The sequence below is a fragment of the Catharus ustulatus genome, chromosome 5, assembly GCF_009819885.2.
Source record: "Catharus ustulatus isolate bCatUst1 chromosome 5, bCatUst1.pri.v2, whole genome shotgun sequence".
Lineage (NCBI taxonomy): Eukaryota > Metazoa > Chordata > Aves > Passeriformes > Turdidae > Catharus > Catharus ustulatus.
Genome location: NC_046225.1, coordinates 42835899 through 42859652, shown reverse-complemented (window position 1 = coordinate 42859652; position 23754 = coordinate 42835899). Strand labels below are relative to the sequence as shown.

Sequence of the window (23754 nt, the reverse complement as noted above, 5' to 3'; positions counted from 1 at the left end):
ACAGAATGCATCACAGACAGCACACACAAGGAGAGGCGGGGAGGTACAAGGTACATAAGGAACACATTCTGCTGCCTTTGTGATAAGTTTTGTGTTTCAGTGAATGCAGATGCCATGATGGCTGTGTACCTGACAACTGGTAATTGTTGTGTGGATGACAGTGTTGCATCACTCTTTCTTTGGGACAGCAGTCGGAGAGCTTTGTGTGTAGTTTAATGGGATATTGTTTTGTCTCTCTCAGGCTCAGATCACAGTGAATGGGAATTCTGGCACTGCTGCCAGCCCAGTGAGTCACTTTCAAAGGCCTTTTTCCCCTTCTTCAGTTTACTCTCCACCAGCTTCACTCAATTCCAACATTGTTATCATGCAACATGGCAGGATGATGGGTAAGCCTCACACAGCATGTTTGCTTTATACATTACACAACATATTCTGATTCATGTGGCAAAGACTGCAAACAATTGCAGGTTACTCCACGTCCATAATGAAGGTATTGTCTATTCATCTACCTTGGGAAGTAAATGCAAAAAAATAATAGCATTTACTGTTAGGTACAGTAGTGATCCTGAACTGGAGTTACTATTAGGTTTTATAACCTAGGTGTGTGAGCTAACCTCTTGCCAATTTTCTACTGGCTTTACCAAGGGAAGGGCATCTATCAAAATAGCTCAATCTGCCAAGCCCTTTCAGATTTTGCCTTAAGAAACCAAGGGCCCTTTGACCACTTTATACTTTGCTCCTCCCTACAACTTGTGTAATTCTTCAGCAGAAATAGTGTCAACAAAGGGAGAGGCTGTGGGGTTTTGAAAGCCTAAAGCCACATCAATCTAAAATTCTTTTAGGTGATCTTTGGTTTAAAAATTAAACACAAACCAAATACTGTCAGTCTTAGGCTCTTCGCCAGTATAATTCTGTTTTGCCAAGAGAATAATTTACTTGCTGCTTTTTCAACCAGTGTTGTGCACATTTAGAACAGATTATACATGCAAAATAACTTGAATGTGGTCCCACAGCTTACTTTTTTTTTGTGCTTGTGGGGAAATTAGGTGACAGTTCTTGCTCTGAGACATCTTAGACAAATGCTGCTGTCATCATCGTGATAAGTACAAAAACTGTATACATGGGGTACCCCACATCCCAGAATTCTAGGTTTTTTGATTGCTTCCGGTTTGCTGATCTAAAGATCTATCAATACTGGTTTGGATATACCTAAAATATGTATTTTCCCATGACTTTCATTCTTGTATGATGCTGAAGCTCAGTGTTCCACAGTAATAGCCTGATTTAATTCTCTTTCCTCATGTAGAAATCCCCCTGATGGCCTCAGTTTGAGTCCTATGAAGAATGAAGGATCAAATCCAAAATGTTTTCTAATTTTAACATCATGCAATTTGGGAAAAAGTTCCAAATATTCAGACGTTTGCCACACAGAGTTGCCCCTCCCCATATATGTGTAGCGCTGAATTATTTACAGGATTTCAGACTTGAGTAAACAGCTGAAACAGCCATGCCAAATCCATCACTGCAATGGGAGTAAGCAGAAATATTAAAATTAAAATTAGAGCTTTCAGGCACTGGAGCTCCTTGTGCAGGCTTGTATTACATCTCATATTTTTCTTCAGAATAATCAGTGGATATTAATGCCACATGAAAGAGAATTGTAATTGTCACCATTAGTGTTCAAACATATATTTTCATTCCCTGCATTCCTTTATCCTGCAGTGGAACTGTCTCACTGTACCTGCACTTGCAAAATATAGGCTTTGTAATAGCAGCCCACTAATTTACTGAAACCTGCTGCCTGAAGGAGTAGGGCTCTTTTTCCTGCATACAGGAAAGAGTGGATTGTCTGCAGAAGTACAAATTTTCATGCCACATCCCAGCACTGGGGTGGTTTTTTGTTAAGTATTATGCATTTGAGAAGGAAATGGTAATAGTGATGTATTAATTTCATTATTTATAAAGGAAGATTTGAGGGGGAAGTGTAGAAATATTGCAAGTCACTGCAAAGCAGTAGCAGCTTCACCTGAGTTACTATAGGTGGATCATCAGATTGCTCTACAGGTGCCAGGTGACTGAAAACCATTTTTATGGATTATATGTGGAGTCACATAAACATATCAGCACACATTAAGGAAAGAACACTGGATGTCACAATTGGTTTCCTAAAAACATTCATATATCAAAACTTCATGTTTCTTAGCACATATCACATAAATTTTTGTGTGTTCTGTTTGCTGTACTTACAGAACAGTAATTTTCTATAGTTTGCTAGACTTGGTGGGTGGAAGTTTGGAAATTATGTCACTGGTTTCCAAGGAATGGGTAGAAAAGGTGCAAAAGTTTGATTTATAGGAGAAAGGCTGTTGCACTTTTCTCAATAGATTTTGCTATGTTTGCAGGAATTTTTTTCTCTTTTTATTGAGGCAAGGTGTTGTGAAAAATTACTTCTACTCTAATTCTGGAATTAATAGCTTGTCTGGTCCTTAAACACATTTATAATTCTGTTAATGTAACATTAAGTAGTACAAATCCCTAGTTAAGATAATATTTCTTTAAAATAATGTATATGTATGTGATTAAGATTGTCAGTCTTTGAACAACATACTGAAATGGGGAAGTGTGTTTTAACTGCCAAGTATGATTATTGTGTCATTACACAATTTCTGTCATGTTATCTTTACAGAGTCCACAGAGACATACTCACAGCATGTTCAGAATGTTGGCAGCATCACCACCACCAGTACAATACCAATCTGTAGAACCTCAGAAGAAGAAAAAAAAATTACAGTAATTAAAGCTCCACATTATGCAGGGATTGGCCCGGTAGATGAATCTGGAATCCCTACAGCAATTAGAACGGTAGGAAATTCTGGGAAATCTGTGTATGAACTCATACAATGAACTGATTGTTGGTAATGGGTTTTTCACATTCTTCTACTCTTATATAATTTGGACTAGAGCGTGCGTAATCAGCAGCCTTGTGAATATAATATTGTGTGTTGACGAAAAGGAGAATGCTGATGGGAGCATAATTGGGCAACCTCATGTTTCTAGTTTTAATTAGAAGTAGCCAAAATTTTGTGTCTTTCTTGTGTCTCTTGTAGTTCTTGCTTTTTGGAGATGCACAGTAATTGCATTTGGCTTATTTCTAAAATAAAGTTTATGTGTACTATATATATGTATATGTGTGTGTGTTGAAATATTTGTATATAAGTCTGTGCGTGTGTGTGTATATGTAAAAATCTCACACTTCTGCATTTCCTGGGGCAGTGTTCTCATGTCTTCAGGATAGTGTAGAAATGCATAGTTTCTTTCTGATGGCACTCTAAGGGAGTAGCATTTTCATGGCAGTGCAGTAAATAATCATTGTGCCCTTGAGTGACACGTAAGCAAATAGCTGGGGAGCCCTTTCATTGTGACCAGCCCAGTTTTGATCATCTGCCGCTGGCTACTGCTTGAGTGGTCCCAGGATGTCAAACTGAAGAGTTTTGTTTTCACTATGCTGAAGCATTCTTTCCACTCTGCTGTCAGAGCAGCCTCTTCTGGCTGCTCCAGAGAGCACAGAGGCAGCTGCACTAGGTCTGTAAAGGCAGCACTTACTGGCCTTCCCAGCCAGAGAAGAACTGCTGTGCTGGACGGAGAAAGTGAGAAGAGTGGGAGCCAGGATGAAAGCGGCAGAGCCCTTGCAGGTGAAGTCTTAGTGAGGTGCAGGGATGTAGCAGCTGTTGGATGTATCCTGTCTACCAATATTGACATATGGGGCTATGTTGTATTGCTAAGAATTGCTTCAAGGGACTGAAAAATTAGGGGGGAATCCAGGAATTAATCGAGAGAATCAATAGGAAAAAATTGGGATAAATGTTAAGATCAGGACAATTTTTATAAGAATGGGGGAGAAACTCTGGCATTTCTTGCTTTATTTTTGACCTACAAAAGTAATACGATCAGAATCTCTTGAAAATGAAGACATTTCTTTGCAACAATGCTCTAGCTTCCTGTCCTCTTTTTAAATAAGTAGTCCCTTTGCTTTATATTGGATATAGTAATTGGTTTTGTGCTTTTTTAGTAGCAGATTGTTCTAATAGGGTTATTATATATCAGTTATATAAGATTATAACAGAAATCCTCCTTAAGTGTGCCTAATGAAGCTGGCAATTTGCCAACCTATATTTAACTTTCAGGTTGTATGATCTGAGTCTTTCAGATTTTCTCTGAAAAATATAATTCAGTTTGAATTGGGGCATTTTCCTGCTGGTTTTGCTCTGATTTTTGTTGTGTTTCCATTTCAAGAAATCTAACAACCTGTAATCTGAGTATTATAGAAATAATTCTCACAATGAGATATAAGTTAAAAATTTGTGCTAGCATGTGTATGTGTAGGAGTATGTCTGATGTTCCATTTTGCATCCTTATTCTGCTTCCTTAAGACATAGCTGGTAGTAAAGTTGCTTTCAAGATACTTATTTGAGATTACTTTGTAAGTGTGCACAAGTATATTTATTTGAGCCCTGTGTGCCCCAGCTGAGCAAGAACACAGTTGGTATAGTTATCAGCAAAAGACTCAAATATGTTGCACCTTGCAAAAACAAAAACTGCATTTTCCATTAATAGTAGAAGGTAGGGTATATCACCTGCCCTTTCTCCAAGGTCAGTCAGCAATCCAAATAGGAATCTTCTCCTAGAAGGTTCACCCTCAGTCCATCTGAAGAGAGTTTTCTAATTAGTTCAATTTATCATTGTATTGTGAAAATGGAACAGTCTATCAAAAAAGCAGTATATGAAGATTCAGGGTTGATAGATAGCACACACTGTATTCCAAAATGCTACGCTGCTCAAAGTTTAGCATGTCTGTAAGATCACAGGAGTATCTGTGTTCCAGATTTTGAGTGCTTCTCAGGAGTAAAGAGGTTTTGCAAGATATGATCATCTCCTCAAGTTTGTCTTTACTCTCAGAACATGGTTTGTGACAGCTGTTTAATCAAGGAAAACAGAAAGATGTTCTTTTCTTTTTATTCCTGCTAACCATGCTGTCTCAGGCTTCTGAGAAGGGGACTCCTATAAAGCTTTTTATTCACTCAGAACCCCCATTTCATGTTAACATGTTCCTTCTGTGCCACTTTAGCTCCTTCTAGCTCTGTGAAATGCAAGTCTGGAGATTCAGATTGTTGTTAGGTTCTGCCTTTGTGCCAAGCCTTGCCCCAAAGATGGTAAAATTCCAAGATACTAAAAATGAAGTCTCTGAAAAGGAGAGGGTAAAATGCTTTTCACTCAAAAAATCATTCAGTCAAATACAGCACCATTTACCACCAGCAGGGACCAGGGGAAGGAAAAGCCAGATTCATGGACAGCAGTAAGACTGCACTGTTTTAATTACACAAAATTATTGCTTTATAGCTAATTATCAAAATTAATCTGTAGACTGAAAAGGCCTCTACTTAGTAAAAATGAAAAAAAAAATCGAGTCCCAATAGAATATTTCAGCCAAAAAAAAAAAAAAAAAACAGGAAACCAGAGGTCCACTGAAAGTTGCAGAATATTCTAAGTTGGAAGGGACCCACAAGGATCATCAAGTCCAGCTCTTGAGTGAATAGCTCATATGGGGATCCAAGCATTATTAGCACCTCATTCCCACCCACTGAGCTAATCTCAGGGTCAGAGAGGCCTCCTTTAATTGCATACTTCCTGATGGATGATTACAATACTGCAGTGATTATGGGGTCTCCTAAGTAGCTATTGCAGTTACTTCTTATGTCCTCTATGTGCTGTTTGGCTGATTGTTTTCTTTCACATACAGAGATTCCATGTTCCTACATTTAATTGCAGCAGCTGTAATATATGCAAAGCAGGATGGCATCTGAATGGCTTCATGCATTGTGAATACTGTCAATTCCTCAAACAATGTTGGTGTGTGGGGTTAGTGGATATAAATTGAGACAATGTATTTCAAAATTAATGTATTCTATTTCTTAATCCTATCTGATTTATAAATTAAAGCCAAGTTACTGGCTCAGGCTTGAAACCCCTAGGAAGGTTTTGCTGGGGAAATGATGAGAGAAAGGAACATTCAAATATCCAGAAAGATGTTGGGAAACCTTCTTCCCTACTCATGCGGGAGCTTCTCCATACCTGATCTCTTTGACTTTGTGGAGGGCCAGGCAATGCCTGACAAACAGCAGGGACATAACAGTAGTATTTATGCATTATTTACAATTTGTTCACCTACCACTGTTTGGAAGACGCTTCTTGGTTCAATACAATCAGAAAGGCAGTCGCAATATCATGGGAATGTTGCTATGGAAAATGAGGAGGCGCAGGGAGGTTATGCCCATCAGTGTGAATTCCTTCAGACCTTCCTGGAATTGTAAACTTTTGAGCATATATGATCAAACTGCATACTTGTTTCAAGTCCAACTAAATTACTCTGACCAGAGATCCACTAGTATAGATTTTTAATACCTTTATGGAAACAATATTAAAGTGACCCAAATCTGCTTCTGAGTAACTTACACTTGGCAGAACTCAGCAGTATCGGTAGGTGAGGGAAAGGACCTATCTTACCTTGAGACAAAACTGAATCACCTGTGTCTTGCAAGCAGGCCTAGGGAACTCTGCTTAATTTTTTTCTTACCCAGGAGATCCCAAGTTATTCAACAGACTGTCAGCTCTTATTTTAAATATTGTTTTAATATTATTTAGTAGTAATTTTATGAGAACTCAATATTTGAGTCCTCAAAGTACAGTAGCATTTATGCTTAGTCCTTTATTGTAATAGCTCACCTTTGTAAACAAGACATATTTGTTTTGTACAGATAACATGTAATCATGGGAAAGGTGTGGTTTAGTAAAGATGGCAGTGTGTGGTGAGCACACTCAAATCTGTACAGTATTCTGTAGGGGAGAAATTTTAGATTTTTGCTTTTTGTGGTAGCGAGTAAGCAATGTGGTTGTTTATTAGCTGATTCAAGATAATGCATTTCAAGAGGGGTCCTTTGAATTTTCCCTGTGTACCATGAAGTTTGGACATTGTGGGGTTTTTTGGTTGCCCAGAGAAGCTGTGGATGCCCCATCCCTGGAGGTGTTCAAGGCCACACTGGATGGAGTTCCAAGCAACTTGTCCTGGTGAAAGGTGTCCATGGGAGGGATGTTAGAACTTGATGATCTTTAAGGTCCCTTTCAACCCAGGCCATTCTATGATTCCATGATTCTTTGCATTAAAACTTTTGCTTTTCTGATTACTGTGGGATAAGTAAAATGTTAAAAAGGATAATACTGAAAACATGTTTGCCTTTGTGTTACTTCTTTTCTGCAATATTATCATCCTACCTCAAAGAAAATTGCAGCATAAGAGAAAATTCAGAAGGGTAAGAGATAAAATGAAGCACAAGCAGCAGATTTTGGGAACCTTGGGATTACTTAGTTTGCAAAAGTAAAGATAAGTGTAATTTAATGAGTGATTATTGAATAAGTTAAAGTTAAGTTGTCTGGAAAGTGCTTTTTAAACTGGTAAATGGAAAACTCTTTGTTTACAATCCAAACTGCAACTCTGAAATATAGTGTGGTCTTTTATAGTTCTTTTCTAGTTCTTTTCTCAGTAGTACTACAAAATTTTTCTGCATTATTTAACAATTACATTTTGAAAGTAATTTAAACCAGAAATTACCAGGAGGTCAAAAGCAGCTCTTCTTACATGCTTGTAATCATAACTGCTGAGGTGTTTCTCTTTTCCTGTAAAGAATCTAGTGTTCATTGTTTTCAGATATAGTACACTAAGATGATGAACTGCTATGTCACAATAATTCCTAAGTTTTGAACCATTATACCCTCCCAAGATCAAAGTCCAAGCCTGACTCAATCTTCAGTGTCTCCTGGAATTTGTTACAGGAATTCCTTGATAAAATGCCTAAATGCATCCAAAATACATGAAAATTATTATATTAAATAGGCAATAACATTAGGGAATAAATAGGGAATATTTCTATCCACAATAACATTAAATGATGGATCTGGTCTGTACACATGAGTATTTTTATTTTGTTGTTAATTGTTAAAACTGTATTTTTTCAGACAGTTGACAGGCCAAAGGATTGGTACAAGACAATGTTCAAGCAAATCCATATGGTTCATAAGCCTGGTGAGTATGTTCTTGTCTTTGTCTCCTCATTTCCAGTTTAAGAGATGCAAAATAGTCTACTGTAAATCTCTACCATCTGTACTGCATTTCTTTTTGAGAACTCCTGCGTTAGAACAGTGCGGGCTAGTAAACAGTCTGGTTTAAGGATAAATTTTGTGCCTGAACTTAATTGATGTCATAGAATAACTTGGTTTTGCTGAAACAGAGCTTTGGTGATATTGCTAGCTTTAATGTCCTTTATGATTTACCCCAAGGATGTAAGGAAACTCTATAAATGGCAGTTATGCTCATTACACCTCCAGAAGGAAGGAGACATCATTCGTCTGAGGTGGAGCTAACATTCAGTGTGGTCACACAGAATGTTAGTGGGAGAATGAGAAATGTAGGCAGGAGAATGTTGGCTTACAAGCTCTATTTTGAACACTAGTCACATAGTAGATATTTAGGATTGCCTTTATGATAGGAACAACTTAACAGTATGTAGCAGAGGAAAGCTGACAAAAGGAAGGGGAGGGGAAAAGAACAGACAAAAATTAATTTGCAGTTTGGTGCTATCTTAGTAAGTATGCAATATGAAGAAGCAATACAATAAGAAGATGCAATACAATAAGATGGTAAAAACACCCTAAGATAAGTATAATGGGAAGATGGAGTCTTCAAGTATCTGTGACATGAGGAAAAGAAATACAGTGCTTGATTGCCTGCCAGTCTTCTATTTGTATTTGCAAAAACAAAGCTCAGTTTCTGTGATGAATTGGCATGTATGACGCTGCTGTAACATATGTATTTCTTTTTGTAGATGACGACACAGACTTGTATAATACTGCATATGCATACAATACTGGTAGGAATTACTCCGTGTTCCAAATGACGCTTTTGTTAATGTCAGCAAGTAATGGTGTGGTTAACTCTTCACGCTCGCTTCCATCATGCTTGAAGACACAATTTTTATTGTCTTGTTTGATCTCTGTTGTTCATGCCTTTTCCCCCCAAATGAAACAAATTTAATTTTAGTTTCATTCTCACTACAGAAATTAATTGCAGCTGTGGATCTCTTATGTAGAGGGATACACTTAACACTGTGGTTTCTTGATTGCATTGCATTTATTTTCACAAGTGATTGTTAGTAACGCTGCCTTTCCTTATAGAAACAGAAAGGGAGCTACTGTGTGAAAATGAAAATGCTAATTACTGGCATGGAAAGACAAAAAGAATGCACTGAATAGACTTTAAAAATATGCCTAGACTTTAAAAAGTGCCTAATAAAACTGATTGTTTTACAAACTTGTCCATTTCTGCTACAGGCATTCATGTTGATGCTATTTAGCTGCAAGAAAAGACATATTCATTTAAGATATATAATCATTGTGTCTTAAGAAGATCATAAACATATGGTAAAATTATTTCCAAGAAAAGCAAAAATGAAAACATGAATAGACTATGTGCAAAAAGGCCATAGTGCCTTCTGCAAAAATGCCATTCAAATTTTTTCATTTCAGTTTCTGTTGCATTAAACATGCTCTCAATAGTGCCTTTTTCTGTGCTGCTCAGAAGATTTGTTGTGGGTCAGTGGTTTGACATCTCTTTGTACTCTTGTGATCCTCTTCAAGATATGCCATTGCCTCATCATCACAAGCAACTGGTTATTAAAACAATGAAAAAACGTGTGTTTCTTGCCTCTTCTCTACCTTCTCAACATGGAACAACTGAGCAACAGGATGAACCTGGAGATTAATTACAGACTGTCATTAACAGATGTGATGGATGTATACACCCATTAACTTCTCCATCAAATTAATTTATTTTAACCGAAGTGCACTTTATCTATGTGTTTGTAATTTTGTGTAAAAATATATAAGAAGTTCTCAAAGGAGCTACATAATACACAGCAATGTACTTTTAAAACTCATTTACACATTTTTGTAATCTTGCCATTTTATTGAGTTATTGTGAGTTCTTGTAGCATTCCATGTTTTGGTTTTTAAGACTGTCTCCCATGTTACAGCTGTTTCTGGTTTTGTTTTATATTAGGTAGCTACAGTCCGTCCTTCTCTGCTCAGGCACACCCAGCTGCAAAGACACAGACATACAGACCACTGTCCAAAAGCGCTTCTGACAGTGGCTCTGATGCCTTTAAGATCTCATCCCCTTTGCCACCCCATGTGCCACCACCAGTACCACCACATCGAATGAGGCAACGGTCTACACCAGAAAAGTAAGTTAGTGAATTTTCAAAAGGTCTTCCTGCTAAGTACAGTACTCCAATTGCAGAATATAACAAAGGATAAAATAGCAGCTCTAGAATAATACAACTTCCAGGACCAGTCAGGTGATGAGGGGTGATCTTCACCAGGAGTCTGGGCACCATGCATGGTGCAGTCATTTCTTCAGTGTGCTAAAGAAGTGTGAATTCTTATTCATGATGCGACCATGCACATTAAGGATTTTTATTCTCATTAGTGATGTTGTCCTGCTTGTTGTTTCGGAACAGTCTGTGTTCTAGGAGCTGTCTTCAGTAGTTAGTCTTTGAGTGGAAAAGGCCATTTATTGTATCCAGCACCAAAGAGAAAGGATCAAAAAGATGATGTAATTCAAAATTCAAGGGAGAGCAAAACTGTACAAGAATGTAGCAGTTAACACACATTTCCCCAGAACTTAGAAGTGCTTTATACCCTTGTTTCTTCAATCTCCATTTTGGTAGACCAAGACAGTGTTTATAGATTAAAGAGGCATTTCAGATATCTCATGGTTTTCTATCCAAATTCTCTGCACAAAACCAGGTCCCACTGGTCAGGGTCCAGTCTGGAAAAAGTTAGCAATGAATAACTCAGGAAAGAAGTGCTTATCCTTTTGATAAAACCATGCAAGAGCCTTGCACAAATATTCTGTTGACTTCAGAATATCTGAAGATATTAGCTCAAGCAAAAATCTTTTTATTTAGTGTTTCTATTACTTAATACTACATGTTAATGTAATATTATGCTATTATAAATCTGTATGTGTGTGGCTAGGTATATATTATATATTAAAAGGGTAATAATTTTCCTTTCATCTGTGCCTACAAGCTCCCCTCTCTTGGTTACACAAGCAACAAAAGAGAATTTGAGCATTTTTGTCAGCTTGAACATTGTAAACATATTTATATGTAGAAATGTATTATATTAAACAGTTTCAAGTAATCAGTAGTTTGTATAAAACATTATGAGGAAAGACCATATAAGTGTTTAAAATCAAGACATGACTACAGCTTTTTGAAAAATCTATAGGTAGTAGCAATGCAAAATGTAATTTAGTAGATACACAGTCTGCAGAGGAAGATGAGATTGCTTGATGGTTACTGATTTTGGCTTCCCTGTTGCCAAGGGCAGGTTGTCAAGAGGAAATGCTAAAGGTTAGAGTTGGGCTGCCTCACAGAGGCCATGAGGCTTGAATTTTGTTAGCAGGTCATAGAGAAGTGCAGATATTTTTAGCAAGACATCAAAATGTGGAGCTGTTTAGCTTTGATCTCTGAAGTTGAGTGAGTTGTCCTCTGCTAGGCCAAATGCCTCGGTCACAGAAACTGAGGCCCGTTGCACTTCCTTTTGACAAGCTTGGGAGCAACTGCTCAGCACTGAATTTGGCTATTTAACCTCCCCTTTTAATCTCCCGCCTGATGCTACAGGCAGTGGAAATCTCTGTTATCCAGGCCAGGGGATGCCAAACACGTTAGTTATGCTTTGCCCACTGCTGAAAGCTGTAGCTCATCAATCTTTTCCTGCCTTTGGGAGATTCTTTTTTTAATTGCCTATAACGCCAGAGTATTTTAAATCTCACATAAGAGGCTTAGGTCCACATATACCACATGTCTCATGGCTGAGAGGCAAGATATGGTTTGCATTAGCAGTTGAGCTCAAGCTGTAGTCCATACAGGATAAAAGGCTGAAAACTGTAAATTATTTGAACTGAGTCTGAATCAGAATTTCAGTAGCATCCTTTTTTTCTTCAGTGGCTTGCAGTGTGATGCAACTTCATCAGAATATTTCTATCCTTCTGTTCATTCTCAAATAATGCAACCCTTTCTGCTCTGAAAATATTTTTTTCCTCAGTGAAAATAAACAATAAAGCCAGGAAGACCTACTTCCCTTGAAAAGTAGGACATTTTATAAATAGAGGTGTCTGTGTCCCTGAAATGCACTTGCAAGCATACTATAAACAAAAGTTACCGCATAGATTTTACTTTTTTTAAGGCATATAACACATGCATTATGATGTCAGGTCACATCAAACTCAGTCACACCAGAAAGACCAATAGAACTGATAAAATTTAATCAGTGTCTGCTCTTTCTTATCATAAATGCAGACAATAGCGGGTAGTATTTTCCCTTCACTTGCCTTCAGCCTTTGTGTTACTAGTGGGTCATTTTACATAGAGTTAAACAAAAACATGTTTGAGCTACAGTTTTAAAAGTACAATGGAAGTATGTACTACAAGAACAGCCATTAAAAGGTAACTCTCACTGTGACTAGCTAAGTATTCCCCCAAAATGTGCAGGTAGCTAGTAATATGACATTGTAAATGACTGAAAAAATATAGTAGCATGGGTTACTTTTTGTTCTTTGCATAGCATGATTAAATTAAAAGCAAATTTGTAATTACAGAAAAAATGGATACATTTCTATTCCAAATTCAACTGCCAAATTCTTCCTCTTGTTTATCTATTCAATATAGAGAAACAATATGCTGCTTACAAGGATAGTCAGAAGCAATTCTACTACAGGTCAGGATAATGACCATCACACTATCCTTTAAAATAATTCCTCATTTTTTGCCTCAGAAGATTTTATAACTTTTCCAATATGGCCTTATCATTCATAATATTATGTGATGACAAAAATATCTACTGCTTGCCTATATTAGTAGAGTGCACAAAACACATATAGTTATTTGCAAACGGTTTGCATATTTTTTGACATGGTATGCCAGGGCAGTTTTTAAATTGGTCTACTAGTTAAAAGAAAAATACGAGTGATCAGAGGCTGAATATCTCTAGTATTTTTCCTGCTGTATTGAGTATACCTGCTGTAAACAGGTTAAGATGATGCAGTAAAACACTGGGATGCCAGGCTGGATGTTCCACATCTGAGATCTGGAAATATTAGCTGTTCTGAACATCATTTGGCTTTGAAGGTTTCTATTGTACAGAACTGTAAAGCACAAGGTGATGACAGTAAATTAGCTCAGCTGCTTGTATGTGTTGTTTAGGAATGACTGGGATCCCCCTGACAGAAAGGTAGACACTCGCAAGTTCCGTTCTGAACCAAGAAGTATTTTTGAGTATGAGCCGGGAAAGTCATCGATCCTTGAACACGAAAGACCGGTAAGACACATAAATGAAATGGGGAATACAGTGAGAGATTTGGTAAGAAGTTGTCTTTTGATTATTTACAATTAATAATAACTGAAGACCCTTTTTCAAATATAATTTTACAGCAATTTGTCTTTTCTCTTGTCTGATGGTTGTATGAAAAACTGGGTTTGGCTTATGTGCTCAACTTACATCTTCTGGTGTTTTCAAGAAATCACCACTGTGCAAACCTCATGGATGATGGGCAGAACAAATGGAAACTGCTTTTTCTAATTGGTGTGCATCTACAGCACTTATTTTCAGTAGTATTAACAACACGAATGATATCTGATTAATTAATGCATAAAAATAAAATATTTGCATTTTCAGGATATGCTGAATTGTATTGCTAAGGAGATTTTGGGTCAAATACTGGCCAAACTTGCCCAGGCAGGACTTGCCTGAACACAGCCCTAAGCAACCTGATATATCAGACCTACCTTTAGCAGGAGGTTGGGCTAGATGACCTCTGGGGGTCCTTTCCAGCCTCAAATCCTCTGTGATTTGAGTGAGTGTACATTATGAATGAGTGTACATTAACATGTAATTAGAAGTCTTTATTCCTGCTTTCTGAATAATGATAGCAATTGTGGAATAAAGCTATGCTTAATGCTTGCAAAATGACAATTAACAGAAGTTTGCATTTGCTGAAAGACACATTCACCCAGCACTTCTACTTTAGCTTTGTGTTATCTTAACACTTTCTTATTTTAGAAAAGTTGTTATGTATCAATGGCAGTATTTTCTTTTCTTGGTCTCTTACTTTGAGGTCAAAATGTTTGAGGGAGTCCAGTTTTAAAGAAGAGGTTTATGAAATCACTACTGGATTGTTATTTGCTTCTGTATTACATGCTTGTTCACAGAATTTATTTTGCCAATTTAAAGCAAATTAAGGAAATAACTGAATTTCACAATATACAGTATATCAACAGGGTGAAAAACCTGAACCAAGCACCTTTTCATTTGTGTTTGTGGTCTTTGCAGGAATCTAATTTTTGTTATCTAGAAAACACAAAGCTCTTTTTCTGTGAAGTTGAGTTCTTGCAGAACTGATGTGTTTTTCAAAGAGGAAAGTGGCATTTCTGTAGGAACTGGTAATGAACCAATATAATTAGTATCTGAGTGCAGATGAACTTAACAAATAATTTTATTTAAAAGGCATTTTCATTTGTCCTGAGCACTTTTTGTGTACCATGGCTGCATTATAAACACTGACTTAATTTTCCAACCTTCCCAATGCCAAAGAGCAATAGCAGACTCAAATTAAAAATAGGGAAATTACACTGATTTTAGTGTATTCCAAGAATGGCCTCACTTTTCTAATAAATTGCATTTTCTGCTCATGTAATGTAAACAAAAATAATTCATATAACAAGTGCTGATGAATATTGTCAGAGCTACATTTTTTTCAATTCTAGCAAACTAATGAAATAACAAAAAAGTGAGGTTTCCTAACTGTTCCTGAATCCTTTTTTCCAGTTGTTTATGCATGTTACTTTTGCTAATCTAAAACAAGAGATGGAATTTTGAGCTTTATTTGGTTCTTAAAACATATTCATGCAGAAAATCTTTAGTCATGTTGTACCTACTAAGAAATAGCCATTAAGGGTAAGGTTATACTTTGTCATCTGAAGCTTAGACTAAAAGTTTAGGCTTAGCTGATGTAGATACAAGGAACCATCTCATTGTATAAGAAATTTTTAAAGGTGAGAAAAGTACATTCATGTACAGAATTGAGAGATTTTCTGTTTATGTATGATTCAGAGCTGTAAAAAAATGGAAATTAATATAAGATGAAAGTTGTGATGAGACTAGTGTAACATAGTTGAAAAAATAGGGAGCTATCACAGTTTCATCAGTCTGGAATGTCTACTGTTGATAAAGATGCTATTTATTATGTAATTAAGATATTTCCTTTGGACTATGTTGCTAACAGAAAATTAATTGATTTCACTGAAGTATTTGCTTTTCTTGTATTCATTAAATGTGATATAGAAAGTAAAAGTAACTTCTTAAAGGATGAGCAGCAAAGCAGGTCAAAAGTTCTTTTCACTGTGTGTAGGAAAAGCTACCATCTGAAAATAATGCATTGGTTCCAAATTCAGATGAAAACTCAAAATTCTCAAATGTGTCAGTACTGCATGAATTAAATCTTCCGTCTTAATAATCTCAAAAGATTTGCTTTCTAGTGTCTGAAAAATTGTTTTGATGATATTGAAGGAAAGTATTAATACAAATGTGGAATATAAAATAAATGCAGTAAATTAATATTGCAACTGATGGACATTTATAGTTTCTGAACTAGAAAGTCCGACTTTATTAGTTTTGTCAAAACCAAAAAAAGCCAAAGGGAGTTTTTCTAACACTACAAATTCCCAATTATTTTTTATAATTAAATAATTTCCATGATGACAAAATTGCAGTTTTGATGGCAAAGTAATTGTTAAAAATACAAAATATTTACAGCTACCTTGTATCATAATAAGCAGAACAAGACACACTTGACAGATCAGCATTCCCTTTATAGGTGTAGGCAGTAGATTGGAATCAGTAGTGATTAATGTGGAGATAAGAACATGGGAAGAATAAAAGAAATTGAGATTCAGTGTAAAGCTAACATTTAGTGGGAAATACTATTCAGCAGATCCTCACTGACCAAAAGAAGATCTGCATTAATCAAAACAATGTGAGAAATAATAAACTAAAACATTGATCTAGTAACAAACATTAAATGGATAGATTGTTTAGTGATAGCTGATTATCTTTGTTATAGAAGGATGATCATAATCTCAAACTGCTGTATGGTGTAGTAGCCTCTTCCATGAAACAGGAAATTACAGTAATTTCACAACCATAAGGCGCACTGGACTATAAGGCGCACCCGCGGGGAGTTGGCAAAATTCGCAACTTTGTAGATCAGATAAGGCGCACCAGACTATAGGGCGCACTTTTTTTTTGCAGCGAGGCTCCGCCCCCAGCTCCCTCCGCGCGGTTGCTGGTCGAGGCCCCGCTTCAACCCGGCAGTCATTGGCCCCCGGGCCCGCCTGTACCTGGCAGGGGCGGTGCCGCGGGGCCCCAGGCCCACCTGCATCCGGCGGGGCCGGGGCATGGCCGCCACCCCTCCGTGCTGCCTCTCCGGGGCCGGGCGATGGCCGCCGCCCCTCTGCGCTGCCTCTCCGGGGCCGGGCTATGGCTGCCGCCCCTCCGCGCTGCCTCTCCGGGGCCGGGCTATGGCCGCCGCCCCTCCGTGCTGCCTCTCCGGGGCTGGGCTATGGCCGCCGCCCCTCCGTGCTGCCTGCACGGGGCCGGTGGGTGCCTGTGGAGGGGCGGCTCCGCCTCCACGGGGCCAGGGGTGCCTGTGGAGGGGCGGCTCCGCCTGCACGGGGCCGGGGGGTGCCTCTGGACGCGCGGCTTCGCCTGCACGGGGCCCGGGCATGCCTCTGGAGGGGCCGTCCCGCTTGCACGGGGCTGGAGGTTGCCTCTGGAGGGACGGCTCCGCCTGCACGGGGCCGGGGCGTGCCTGTGTAGGGGCGGCTCCGCCTCCACGGGGCCCGGGCGTGCCTGTGGAGGGGCGGCTCCGCCTCCACGGGGCCGGTGGGTGCCTGTGGAGGGGCGGCTCCGCCTCCACGGGGCTGGAGGGTGCCTGTGGAGGGGCGGCTCTGCCTCCACGAGGCCCGGGCGTGCCTCTGTAGGGGCCGTCCCGCTTGCACGGGGCCGGGAGGTGCCTCTAGAGGGGCCGTCCCACTTGCACGGGGCTGGGGGGTGCCTCTGGAGGGACGGCTCCGCCTCCACGGGGCTGGAGGGTGCCTGTGGAGGGGCGGCTCCGCCTCCACGGGGCCGGGGGGTGCCTGTGGAGGGGCGGCTCCGCCTGCACGAGGCCGGTGCGTGCCTGCGGAGGGGTGGCTCTGCCTCCACGGGGCTGGAGGGTGCCTGTGGAGGGGCGGCTCCACCTCCACGGGGCCGGGGGGTGCCTGTGGAGGGGCGGCTCCACCTCCATGGGGCCGGGGGGTGCTTGTGGAGGGGCCGTCCCGCTTGCACGGGGCCGGGGGGTCCCTCTAGAGGGGCCGTCCCGCTTGTATGGGGCCGGGGGGTGCCTCTGGACGGGCCGTCCCGCTTGCGCGGGGCTGGGGCGTGCCTCTGGAGGGACGGCTCCGCCTGCACGGGGCCGGTGGTTGCCTGTAGAGGGGCGGCTCCGCCTCCACGGGGCTGGGGGGTGCCTGTGTAGGGGCGGCTCTGCCTCCACGAGGCCGGTGGGTGCTTCTAGAGGGGCCATCCCGCCTGCACGGGGCCGGGGTGTGCCTCTGGAGGGACGGCTCCGCCTGCACGGGGCTGGGGCGTGCCTGTGTAGGGGCGACTCCGCCTCCACAGGGCTGGGGCGTGCCTCTGGAGGGGTGGCTCCGCCTCCACAGGGCCGGGGCGTGCCCGCCCCTGCTCCGCCCCACCTCCACCTGGCAGCCATGGCCCTGCCGGCTCCCCCCGTGGCTCGCAGCTCGCACTTCCGGGTAGGCAATGTTTTTGAACTTTGTAGATCAGATAAGGCGCACCGGACTATAAGGTGCACTTCCGGGTTCCAGGGAAAATTTTAGTCAAAAGGGTGCGCCTTATAGTCGTGAAATTACTGTAATGGGTTTTCTTCCATAATTTGAATTTGTAAGAGTATAAAACATCAGCAAAAAGGAGAGGCTTGGGATTAGTATTTTGAGATTACAGTTAAAGTGTGTGATAGTAAGGTGTTAAATAGTCTTACATGGTGATACAGCTCCTTTTTTTCTTTTTTTCCTATTTCAAGAAGCCACTGATAAGGTGGTAAATTGTTTTGATGTATTTTTCAGACATCTCCAGTGTATGCAATTCAACTAAATATTCTTCTTTTTCTCCAATATCATCCAAACAATGAATGGATTTTGTTTCCTAAAATGAATTAATGTCCATTAATAAGTAAATGGCAATGTAATAACTTACAGTAATTTCACGATTATAAGCTGCACCAGTTTGACTAAAATTTTGGTCCTAACCCAAAGTGCGGCTTATAATCAGGTGTGACTTATATATGGACAAAGAACAAAAAGTTGCTGTTTTAGTTTGGAGGACAGGTGTCTGCTGAGAAAGGAAGGAGCTTCTCTTTGAAATGGAGAATGTAAACCCCCTCCTTCCAAATTATTATAATTTTGAAATCAAGGGGCTTTCAGGCAAAAATATGGAAATTAGGAATAACAGTTCTTTTCTAGGGAAATCAAAATAGAAATACAGTACTACAAAGAAACAAACCCCAAACCCTGACAAAGTCAGAGTACAACCTGACACCCCATCAGGCAGGGTGTTGGTAGCAGTCCCATTAAATGGTGGCTGATCCTCCTGCAGTGACAGATGTGATTCAGTTGAAGCAGTGCTCCTGTAGAAGGTGCAGTTTCCCTCCTGAGGTCCAGTGGTGATGTGGAGAAATCCGATTTTCCTCTGGAGTCCAGTGGAGAAAGGGGCTCCCTTAGTGTCCCAAAGCCTCTGTTTTTATCTTGGTAAGAAATGTTGGGCGCTTCCCCCTGGCTGGAGCAACTTCCAATGGGATGCAGTAATTTTATCAGTCACGCAGTGGGACTCAATGGGCCATTAGCAGAAAATGACTCGCTGGAGGAAGGATGAGTTGTGAAAAGATAAAGAGCAATGCCCTGCCTGGTTTCAATGGATGACCCGTTAGCAGATTATCTGCCATTGAGATAAGGATCACTGTCCCCACCCTCAACAGATGGTGATAGAACAGATATCTTTTATCACACTCTGTATTGTAACATGCGGCTTATAATCAGGTGTGGCTTATATATGGACAAAAAAGCAAAAAGTTGCTGAAACCCAGAGGTGCGGCTTATACTCAGTGCAGTTTATAATCGTGAAATTACTGTAATCTCACATGTCAATGAAATTAAATTCTATTATTTACTAGTTTCTACCTTGTATATATGAGAAGCAATTCCTCTATACATGTACATATGTCTAATTCTGCAATAGATTATGTAAGGAAAAATCTCAGTGTTACTGAGCAAAAAGACCTCATAGAATTGGCACAAGCAATGCCTCTATTTTCAATAGTTGTTTTACTCTAAGCATAAAAGTATACATGTACTGGTCAAATAAAACTGTGAGGTTAAATTTTATTTCTAGATTTTGAAATTTCTTCTCAACACACAAATTTTCTACTGAGTTTATGTGCAAGAGGAATTCAAAATCAGAATTTTTTTTTTTTAAGTCACTGTTTTGTCAAATACCATAAATAGACTGGGCTTGTTCTGTGATGTACGTCTGTTGTTTTTCATTTGGTTTGGTTTTTAGTGTAGTGAAAAATTTAAAATCTTCTTTAGAACATGCACATTTGGTTGCTTTTGATATCTCAGTCTGGTTATCTGGATATTCTGCTTGGTATCCTTAATATGCCATTAAAAAATATTTCTTCTCATAAAGAAATAGACTAAGTCCATCTGATAGTAGACTTGTAGTTGCCACAGCTATTTTAAAAAATTTTAAAAAAAGAAGAAAACCAAAAGTAAATTCTTTAGAGATAATAAAAATGCCAAAGCCAAATTTATAACAGGCATCTCAACCCACTATTCCAGACAGGCTTCAGTTGATCTACATGAAAGAACCCTTTATCTCATGAGTTTAAATGCACAGTTTTGATTATTACCTGTGGATGTCTATTTGTGCATCAAATCAAGAACAGGCAAAGCTACATGTAATACTACAGATGTAATTTTTTCATTGTTCTTGCTCTATACATGAGTGTGCTGATGCAGTGTTGTGTTGACCATCTGGTGCAAAAGGAGTGAAGTTACTTAGTGGTCTTTAATAGCATATATTCAACAAATAATCAAAATATTACTAAATTGGTAGATGAAGGACAGATTGTAGGAACATTAGTTGACTGGCAACTCATAAAAAGGGATTTTCCTTTATTGCTTTTACTTTCTATTCCAGTGGTTTGGGACATACTTCTCACATTGTGAGACTAAGTTAAGTGCAGTTTTTAAGTCAAAATGATTCATTCATTTTAAGTCTCTTAGAAGGGGAGATAATATAAAAAGCTCTGTCAGCAAAAGTTAATCCAAAGGCCCAGAAAAATCAATTGCCTGTGTATTGATCTTGGTAGAAGAGGGAATGCAGTCCTCTCCAGAACTGCCAGGCAGCAGAGAATTTGTAGAGTTTAGTGTTCAGTTTCTTTTTGTTTGCTGCCCTCTGTGGTTGAAGCTGTAAATTAAAGTGGACTTTGCTGCATGGAGCTAGCTTTACATACTTTGTAATAGAATAATTTTATTTGCACCTGCTGCAGGAGAAGAAATTAAAACTTAGAAGCTAGATAAAATACATTATTTCTATCTTTTTCTTTACCAGCAGAAACATGAGGGTTTTTATGATTGCAGCTAATTGCAAGAGTATTGGAAGCTGAAAAGGGAGGCAGTCCCATTCTCATTTTTGTCTCCTTGGCTGGCTTGGGGGAGCCCAGTTGATCTGTCAGTGTGTTCTGCCTCCCTGCAAGGAGGGACATGGTTCCATCACTGCGTAGGTGTGAGGATGCTGCTCTTCAGGGCACCTTGAGACTCACAGGGTAATGTCAGTAGACCAGGACTTCTAGGCCCAAAAGCTCCACAATTCTGACCCAATATACATTTTATTTATTTATTTATCTTATGAAAATACACCTATTTGTTGATACCAACATTTCTGTGAAAATTAATTTTTTGGTAGAATATAAAGGTGAAAACATGCAATATTTCAACATAGTGTAACTTAGTTTGGAGAAAGTGTGGAGAAGAATTGTTAAGTAATGTCTTCTCAGATTATCCAGATGCAAATTCTGGGGTTTTTTTTAAGGTAAGCAAAGAAATCTCTAAATACGGCAAGCATTCTCTGTAAGGAGAACCAAGTCGGTATACAGCTATCTTCTGCATTTTGCATCTGTCAGTTTTTTGCCCTCATGCCTTCATATCTCTGTAGAAGAGAATCTTGTGATTTTTTTTCTTAAATTAGTCATAGTCTCTATTAAATTCATACATTTTTAGTAGTCAGGTCATGAAGCTAATTTCAGTAGTGTTTCTTTCTATGAAAGACTTGGGTGTCTATAACTGGTTTCAAGAGCTTGTCATTAGTACTGCTGAGATCCAGCTGTGGATGGTGGAAATGTAAGGGCAAAACTCCAAAGGATCTTCTCTTCCAAACCTTTCTGTGGAGCATAGAAAGTTTTTCATCCATGACATTCTCTTCCCTCTGCATTCACAGGAATACTACTTCCCTTACTTGAAAGGGCATTGTAAAGAGCAGTGTATAAAACAACAGCTGGAGTCCAGATATTGCATGAACAGCTCATAGATATGTGAGCACCAAGGTAGTTCTGAAGGGTTGTTCGCCTTTCAATAGAGCAGAGTTGGCAGGCTGTCCGAGTAACATCAAAAGCAGCAAGAAAAGTGCTTTGAGGTGTTTAATTATTTGAAATGGTCAAGAGCACAATGCTATCTCTTGCTGTATATGATTGCACCAGGTTACTGGTGACAGTTTGACTCCAGAGGAAAAAGCGTTATGTACTTTATCACCAGTGTCATTATTTATGCAGGACCGTGTCTTCTTTGATGATTGCAGAGATCTTTCTAGGGCACACCATAATTAGTGTCTACGTTCTGATAATTACAGTTATGGAGAAGCAAATTTTAAATTCAGAAATGTGTTTAACAAGAGAAGATTTCTCTGTTTCAGACATCTTTAAGCCAACAGTTTGCTGTAATTCTGTGCTGCATGAGAACCTACATCAGATGCTACAAAGAAAATTAAGCTATTGCAGTCAAGTTTACAGTTGATTAGATATCCTATTGGGAGCTGTCCTGTTTTGCACTGTCATGTTTTCATGCTGCTTGAATAAATCTGTCAATTATTCTTCTGTTCACTGAAGAATTTTCTTAATACTATCTTCAAGTGCTACTTCATCCCTCGGCTGTGAGAATTTTCAGATGAAAACAATGTATTTCACTGTCCAAAAAATGCTTCATTATGTCAGCAAGGCTATGTGAGATAAAGCATTTCACAGTATTGCTGAAACGAATATTATGGGATGCATAATTATTTTTTTCCCTCTGTTTTGACCATAGAATTTAAAATATACCAGGTCCTTTTTATATGCTGAAGTGGCTTTTTTTACTATATTGATGCTTGCATGATGCATATTCCTTATCTCTGCTCAGTGCTTGCTTCAAAACATCAAGATTCAGAATTAACATGCTTTGTGAGAAGACAAGAAATGACTGAAAGCAATACAGATAAAGTTGTGTCTTTATTGCTGATCAGAAGAGAAATTTCTTGCCTATGCTGGAGAAGACAAACATTTAAACCATCTTCCTAACAAGGAATCTTTAGCAGCATTAAATGTATGTAATTAACTAATGCAGGAATGTTAAAGAAAAGGTCAAAGAGCCCTCTTAGCTTTAAAAGTATAATTTTAAAATGTTTAACATCTTCCAGTCTTCAGAAGAACATCAACAAAAAGTATTAAAGCTACCAGTGAATGACAGCTCTTGTACACAAATATTCTCTATCTTAAATACCATCTTCATTCTTTGATTTTATTCCATTTCTTTCCCTGTATTTGTTTTATGTCTGTGTGTTTGTTAAAGTGACATAGCATTTCTACCACTTTGCTCAGTGTGTGCCTTTTCCTTCCCTTTTCCTTCACAACTGCTCCAGACTGATCGCATAAACCCAGATGACATAGATTTAGAAAACGAACCCTGGTATAAATTCTTTTCAGAGCTGGAGTTTGGACGTCCGGTAAGTGAGGACAGAATATTGGTATTTACACTTTAGGAAAAAATATTTTCAGAATGAGGAATTTAAATTACCAAATTCAGCAAGTATATGCCACTACAATTAAAATGTAGGTTTTTTGAGGAAGGGCAGTAAAGTCCCATTAATATAAGCATTTTTTTTCAAATAGACTCTTTACTTGCTAGAGTAGTTGTAGTAATAGCTTTATAAGGAGTATGTATTAGACATATAGTAGTGTGCAAGTATTTAATAACAAGAAAAATTCCATTATAAACAGGGATGTTTGCTAGTTTCCCTAAAATTTTTGCATTTGGCTGGATTATTTTTGAACAATCTTCTATGACAGAAAAATCATGACAGTTTGCATTAAGGATGCTAAGTTACAGATCATATATATTACTTAAAGGACTATATCTAAATTTAAAGGTATGAAGCCACAAA

At 39.1% G+C, this 23754-nt stretch overlaps 1 protein-coding gene across 25 annotated transcripts in view; it reads left to right on the top strand.

The window, feature by feature from the left end:
• Positions 1-23754, top strand: part of SORBS2 (sorbin and SH3 domain containing 2) — a 154553-nt gene that overhangs the window by 93512 nt on the left and 37287 nt on the right. For 23 of the 25 annotated variants that reach the window (XM_042779295.1, XM_042779298.1, XM_042779304.1 and 20 more), the window contains 6 exons: positions 242-386; positions 2687-2862; positions 8068-8134; positions 8934-8978; positions 10166-10349; positions 13377-13491. In XM_042779295.1, coding sequence (XP_042635229.1) covers positions 242-386; positions 2687-2862; positions 8068-8134; positions 8934-8978; positions 10166-10349; positions 13377-13491 — 732 coding nt within the window. Of the gene's footprint in view, positions 1-241; positions 387-2686; positions 2863-3610; positions 3693-8067; positions 8135-8933; positions 8979-10165; positions 10350-13376; positions 13492-23754 lie in introns of those variants that run through there. The other 2 variants (XM_033060958.1, XM_033060957.1) reach the window with 2 other exon arrangements.